The 6725-nt window shown below is 59.0% G+C and overlaps 1 protein-coding gene across 1 annotated transcript; it reads left to right on the top strand.

Annotated features, from left to right (window-relative positions):
• The first annotated feature begins 2435 nt into the window (after positions 1 to 2435).
• Positions 2436 to 5942, top strand: CBLN1 (cerebellin 1 precursor). Its single transcript, XM_007992619.3, has 3 exons — positions 2436 to 2705; positions 2865 to 2984; positions 4246 to 5942. The coding sequence occupies exons 1-3, from the start codon at positions 2442 to 2444 to the stop codon at positions 4441 to 4443; spliced, it is 582 nt and encodes a 193-aa protein (XP_007990810.1). The 5' UTR covers positions 2436 to 2441; the 3' UTR covers positions 4444 to 5942.
• Positions 5943 to 6725: the final 783 nt, after the last annotated feature.

The following is a 6725-nucleotide window of genomic DNA, read 5'->3' as shown; positions in this document are numbered from 1 at the left end:
CATTCAGGAGGCACCCAGTAAATATCTGTGGAGTGACCGACAACGCAGCTCTAGGGCACTGAGAAGACCCCCGGGCACCAGGGGCTGATTCTACAAGGGTGCCCCTCCCGGTCCCCTCCAGCACGCTGCCAGAGCCGCCAGTCTTGGCCGCTACACGGGATGCTGCCTCATTATTCAGCTCTCACCTCTTAAATTAGTTCATGCTCTCACATTAGGTGTAATCACAGCTGGCAACGCTTTCTGGGGATGTCTCAGAAAGATCTGAGTTGAAAAAATATTTTTGTGTCATATTTATTTAAAGTAAAATTGCTGCTTCCTCCCCGCCCCTTCCTTTCCTCCTGGCCCACCCAGTGACCCCGGCCGTGCTCAACGGAGGCGGCAGTCGGAGGTGAGACTTCCTCCACATAATTCCTTAAACAGCTATCAACTAAGTCTTAAAGAAAAAAAAGAGATCAAGAAGCAGAGATATGGCTGCTGGCGATCCCAAAGCTGGTGTACCCGCGTGGGGGAGAGCGTACCCTGGGGGCGGCCGGCAGGCCGGACCAGAGACTAGCCCCTAGGCCCAAGTCAGGAGCACTCCGCCGGCGCCCCGCGTCTCTCCAGCTCCCGAGGCTGCGCTGACTCCACTGATCACGCCAGGTTCAAGGTCGCCCAGTGGGGACCGGAGCGCCGGGAGCCGGTGGTAAATGTTCCAGCCGGCCTCTGCCTGGGGTCCGGAGCCGCGTTTCTGCTTTGTACTTGACGGACAGGTCCGCCCGCCCTCCCGCCGCCCGGCTACCAGCCCGCGTTCATCCTGCAGGGCTAAGTCTCCCGCACTCGGCCTGCAACGCCTGGAGCGCTCCCTTCCTCTCCCCATCTTCGCCGCTCTCCTCTCTCCCTGCCACTTGGCAAAGCTGCATTTTGACTTTCACATTTTTGACTACGTGTGTGTAGTTCCAAGTCCATGCGTGGCACGAAAATCCACTTAAGGTAAAAATTATTATCGAAAAATCGCCCATCTGGTGTTCTACACTCAAGGCTAGGAGGTGCAGGCACGAGTGCATAAAGCACGCCGTAAGGGTGCACAGTAAATAAAAAGTACGGATGCAAAATGTAAATTTTAAGTGCAAAACAGAAAAGCAGTGCTCGTTGCCGCCCCGCATGCTGGATTTTAAGGGGCGCGAAGGCGGGCCTCGACTGCTTTCGCTTAGCCCCGCGTCCTCAGCGCCCTGCCCAGTACCCGGTACTCCGTACGGGTTCAGTGATCTCTCCTGAATAAGTGAACAAATTAAGAAATGAATGAATGACCTCTCGATCCGACCTCCGCGCCTGGCAGAGCAGAGCAGTCGCTGCGGGAGGCGGGAGAGAGCGAGAGGCCAAGCTCCACCGTCGCGGCCGCCTGCTGGAGCAGAGGGACGCGGAGACGCCCAGCGCGGCGAGTGCCTGCCTAGTAGCTCCCGGGTACCACGTGCGTCCACCCCAAGCCCCGCAGGCCCCGCCCCGCCGCGCGCGCACGCGCCCTGCAGCCCCGCCGCCGGGACCCTGCGCTAGACTCGCCCAGAGCGCCGGCTGCCCTCCCGCCCGCGCCCGCTGGGAGGCGCTCCCCTCCCACCCGGCGCGCCCACAGGCGGGCGGGCGACTCGCGGCCTCTAGCGATTCCACTCCCGACCCCGGCGCGCGCCTCCTCCTACCTGAGGGCCGAGCCGCGGGGGCGGGCGTGAGGGTCGAGCAGCGGGGGCGGGCGGGAGGGCCGGGGGGGGCGGAACAGGATCGAGGCGGGAGGCAAGAAAGTGACCGGCCGCGGCGGACCCTCGGTGCGCGGACGCGGGCGCGCGCCCGCGCTCCCTTCGTCGACTCCCGGCCAGAGCCCAACCCTGCTGAAGCGCGCCGCCCGCCTCGCCGAGCCTAATAACAACGGCGCCCGGGGTCAGGTGGCCGCGCGCGGACAGCGCCGTCATTGGCTAGGTGGGGAGCGCGGCGCGTCAGGATTGGCTGGGGGGCGGGGCCTCGGTCGGGACGGGGGCAGGGCCTCTGAGGGAGGCGGGCCGGGAGGCGCCGGGGGCGGGTCTAGGCCGCGGTCCGCGCCTTTGTGCCCGGCGCGCGCTCTCCGCCCGCTCCGGCTGCAGCGCCGGCTGCATCAATAATTCAGAGCGGCGGCGGCGGCGGCAGCGGCGGGTGCGGGCAGGAGGCGGCGGCAGCAGTGGGACCGAGCAGCAGCGGCTATGCATCCAAGTGCGGCTGGGCAGCCGCGGCACCCCTGAGGCCCGGGCGGGGCTCCGAGAGCACAGCGCGGAGGGGACGCTAGTCCCGGAGTGCGAGGAAGAGCTGTAGTGTCCAGAGCGGCGGCGGCGGAGCTGCGCACGGAGCTGAGGAGGGGGCTTCGGAGAGGGACTGGGACGGGGGGGGGGCGGCTGGCGTGAGCAGCCCCGGGGGTGGGGGGCGGGGTGGGCGCCGGAGGCGCGATGCTGGGCGCCGTAGAGCTGCTGCTGCTGGGGGCTGCGTGGCTGGCGGGCCCGGCCCGCGGGCAGAATGAGACGGAGCCCATCGTGCTGGAGGGCAAGTGCCTGGTGGTGTGCGACTCCAACCCCACGTCCGACCCTACGGGCACAGCCCTGGGCATCTCTGTGCGCTCCGGCAGCGCCAAGGTGGCTTTCTCTGCCATCAGGAGCACCAACCACGAGCCGTCCGAGATGAGTAATCGCACCATGATCATCTACTTCGACCAGGTGAGTGCTCCTTCCTCCCGCGGCGTGCAGATTGGGCTGGTGTGGGAGGGGTGGATGGAAGACCGATGCCCGGTCCTCTGCAAGGGCTCTGCGGAGGCGCGGGGACGACAGTCCGGGACCGATTGCTGCCCACTCCCCTTCGTTCCCGTCTCGTTATAGGTACTAGTGAACATTGGGAGCAACTTTGATTCAGAACGCAGCACTTTCATCGCCCCGCGCAAAGGGATCTACAGTTTTAACTTCCACGTGGTAAAAGTCTACAACAGACAGACCATACAGGTCAGCCGCCGCCTCGGGCCGGGCCCTGGCCCCGTAGCGGGGTTACTGGCCGCGGGGGTGCTCGGGCTGTCCGGAGGTGGTAGGCAGAAGTGGCGGCTGCATGTACTTCGGGCTGCTTGGAGGGACAGATAGCGGGGCCTCTCAGTTCTGTGGCTTCAGCTGCCCTCTGCTTTCCCTGTCTCTGGCTCTTGGGATCCAGCTCCATCCCTCCAGAGACAGAATTTTCTGCTTCCGCCTTCCGGGCCCCTCCGAAGGGTTCCCTGGATTGCAGGGACTTCCTTGTAACTGCTGCTGTTAGCGCCCCAGACAGCTGCCGCTTGGGGAGCCTTCCCGGACTTGGATGCTTGTCTTCAGCACCACGGACAGGGCCCCCGTTTTCTCCCACTTGCCCCCATCCCCACCCCTTGCGGACTCTGGGTTTTTGAGCTAGCGGCATTTAGCCCCGGGGGGTGAGGGGTGGAGAGAGAAGGGAAGGAGGAGGCGTAGTGCTACTCTTTCCCGGCTCCAGCCGTGTGCCAGCAAGCACTTGCCTGCTCTTCGGGTCCCCAGAGGTGTCCAGGTTTCCTTTGGGCGCCGAGAGAGGCGGGACGCACAGCTGGGGAGAGGGCGCGAGGCCCTTGGCTGACGGTGCCACCACAAGGGCAAAACCAGGCGGTGGCGGGCGCGGCTGTATGGGGGCTGGAATTGAGCCCGTGGTTTGGGGAGAAAATACATTGTACCGCTCGGTGCGAGATTTCTAATCAGAAATCACAGTGGCTTCTCCACTGTGTCTTGGCAACTGGGTCCAGGAGGGATTAGGGGCTTTTTGTTTGTTCGGTTTTGTTTTTCCGGTAGCGCCGGAGGGAGCCTGAGTTGCTGCGGCTTTTTTGTTTGTTCTTTGTTTTTTGAGGCTGAGGGGAAACGGGAGAGAGGTCAAAGGTCTCAGGGCGCTAGAGCCACCTCATGGGTTTATTAAATTGGATCACAGAGCACAGTCGAGATTCGCTTGGCGCGCTCATTTGAGAAACTGGAATAAGAGCAACTCCCGTTTTGGGGACAGACCCTTCCTGTCACCCAGATGTGTGGTGTTTCGCCCCACTGGAGCCTCAGTAGTAAGCTCCAAAGCCCGTTTTCCACCATTCGCCCCCGCCCCCCGCCACCACCACCTCTCCGTGCTTCCAGGTCTCACAGGCTGTTGGCCAAGCAGCGGGGAGGTTCGCTCCACCGCGGCTTCTGTGGCTGCCTAGGTTGCGCCTCTGAAGCCAGCCTTTCTCTTTCTCAGGTGAGCCTCATGCTAAACGGGTGGCCGGTGATTTCAGCCTTCGCTGGTGACCAGGACGTGACCCGGGAGGCCGCCAGCAACGGAGTCCTAATCCAAATGGAGAAAGGCGACCGAGCATACCTCAAGCTGGAGCGGGGAAACTTGATGGGGGGCTGGAAGTACTCGACCTTCTCCGGATTCCTCGTGTTTCCTCTCTGACTGGCTCATAGCCTGAAGGGAGGCAGGGAGAGGGCGAAGGCAGAAAGGGGAGTGAAAAAGAGGCTGAAATTAAGAGGGAGAGAAAGCAGCACGACTTGAAACTTCCTACATGTTCTCTAACTGTATCTGGGTAAAAAGGTGCGCGCCAGCGGTGGGACAACTTTGTCCATTTCCTTATTAGGAGACAAAAATTTCGCTTAGCTCTGCGCACTCCCGTTTCCAAAAATAAACTCGCCTCCCCCATTCCAGTTGCAGTAATCAAGAAAGAGACGGCTTTGTCATTGTTTCTTATCCCCCAACTTCATGTTCCCTGCAATTTATTTAAAGAAACTTTGTATTTCACTACATAATCTGAAATCTTTCTCCCTAGCCCCCTCTGAATCCTTCTGCCTACTGAAATCTAATATATTCCCCGCCCCCAACCTTTTTTTTCAGTTTGGAGAGGGAGTAAGTTTTTTTTGTTGTTGTTGTTTTTGTTTTGTTTTGTTTTGTTTTGTTTTGTTTTGGATGGGGAAGGTAGTTCTAATTTGGCAAGTGTTGCTCTTCTTAAAACACTGCTCAAGTTAATTAGCTGAAGATACTTAGTGTCCTCGGCTGCTTGTTAGCAGAGAAAGGACTCACCTTAGTGGTGACTGGTTTAAAAAAATATAAATCATTTGTACACGAAGAACTCTTGCCAGTGGAAACTGGCTGTGTTTCCGTATTTCTATGTCCTACTCGGAGTGATCGTGAAATCTAAGGCTGCTTGATGTTCTGATGCTTGTCAATGCCGTCGTGCTCTGTGGCTCAACGAAACACCAAGGAGCTTCTTCGGGACGCTTCCTCTTCCTCTGTAACATACGTGTGAATAGCCAAGATTTAATTTTGCTTTAATCTAATAAAGTCGAAGCGGGACTTTTATTTTTCTGAAACAGCTTTCTAAACTCTCATCTTCCCCAGCTGGGAGGTTGGGGGTCGGGGGTGCCAAAGGGCGAGGTTCTGAAGGGCAGGAGACTTGGGGGGACGCAACCATAGAAAGGCCTGGGCGCGAGGGCTTCCTTGCAAAGCCAGCCTTCGCTCCTTCCTGTGCCAGGCCAGGGGCCAGCACTGCATTCGCTTGTGTTGACAGCTTTGGCGCAAACGTAAGAAACGTGGCCGAAATCTTCCTTGGCCAGGAGCGGCCGCCGACCCGGGAGCGAAGTTTGATTTTTTTCTTTGCGTTCCAAATGTATCAGGAATAGTTCCAGTTTGAGGACCCAAACCACTCTGCCTGGAGCGGCAGACTCCTCACGCCTTCTGTCCCCGGATGTCTCCCACCGCGTCCGCCCCGCAGGTCCCGAAGCAGCGTATGTTTTATACACCGCCTCTGAATCTGGAGTCCACCCGCCGCATACTCGGGCGCCCAGGACCTATGATTCCGCTCATTCACAGGACTTTATTCTAGAGGTTCGTCCAGGAGTTTTAATTGTATCGGAACATAATGTGAAAGCAAAATTGAAATAAACGACTTCGTTTTAAGTCTGGAAGGCTGACCCAGTTGCTTCGGCAGCGGGGAGGTCGGGAGCCGGAGCGAGTGGGCGTCCTGGGGTGAAGGGCCAGGAGCTGGGAGCTGCAGCCGGGTGGTCCCCTGCAGTTGTGGTTCCTTTCAGAAAAACTTTTTCCTGGCCCAATATTCAGCAATGAATTTTATTTCCTTTAGGGGCGTGGGGAGAAGGGAGAGTTAGTAATAGCACAATAAGCAACGTTTCTCGGATTTATCCCAGCGGCTGGTTCAAGTTAGAAATTCACGGAGCACCGGGCCTCTGTTGAAACCCAGGCCCGTTTCTTCTCCGCATGCAATCCGGTAAGCCGCGGAGCAGCTATAGCGGGAGCCCTTCCAACCCAGTGGCTCCGGGACCCGCAGATAGGGACTCGTGAGTGAGGAGTGGACACGAGTACTTTTCTGTTTCTGCCCAACAGTTTCCCTTCTACCCTGTCAGGCCCCAGGGAAGTGGGAATGAGAAGAAATAAGGGGCCTTAAAGGGATTTAAAGAAAAACTGTTTTTAATAAAGAGACGCGCTTTTTCCGAAGTCTCCTGGTTGGGAAGGAGAGGTCGGAGACAGTTGGAGCCTTTGGCAGCGAAACTAGCTCCACCCAGCAGCTCTGCCATTGCAGGGCCAGCCCTTTGGGCTTGTGGAGACCCTATAGTCAGTAGGGTGAGTGTAAGCTCGAGGCTCTAGGGCCGCAAAGGTTGGAGAGCCACCGCTCAAGGAAGCTGCCCCTGAACGCTTTGGCGCTCCCCGGGCTGCAGGTGGGTGGGTCA

This window comes from Chlorocebus sabaeus, chromosome 5 (assembly GCF_047675955.1).
Source record: "Chlorocebus sabaeus isolate Y175 chromosome 5, mChlSab1.0.hap1, whole genome shotgun sequence".
Classification (NCBI taxonomy): Eukaryota; Metazoa; Chordata; class Mammalia; order Primates; family Cercopithecidae; genus Chlorocebus; species Chlorocebus sabaeus.
Note: the sequence above shows the minus strand (reverse complement) of the source record. Positions and strands in the feature narration are given on the sequence as shown.

What these genes read in the sequence shown, in the direction of transcription:
- CBLN1 (XM_007992619.3), top strand. Translation starts at nt 2,442, where the DNA reads ATGCTGGGCGCCGTAGAGCTGCTGCTGCTGGGGGCTGCGTGGCTGGCG. An exon ending in TGATCATCTACTTCGACCAG is followed by an intron (nt 2,706 to 2,864) that starts GTGAGTGCTCCT and finishes GTCTCGTTATAG; the next exon opens with GTACTAGTGAACATTGGGAG. An exon ending in ACAACAGACAGACCATACAG is followed by an intron (nt 2,985 to 4,245) that starts GTCAGCCGCCGC and finishes TCTCTTTCTCAG; the next exon opens with GTGAGCCTCATGCTAAACGG.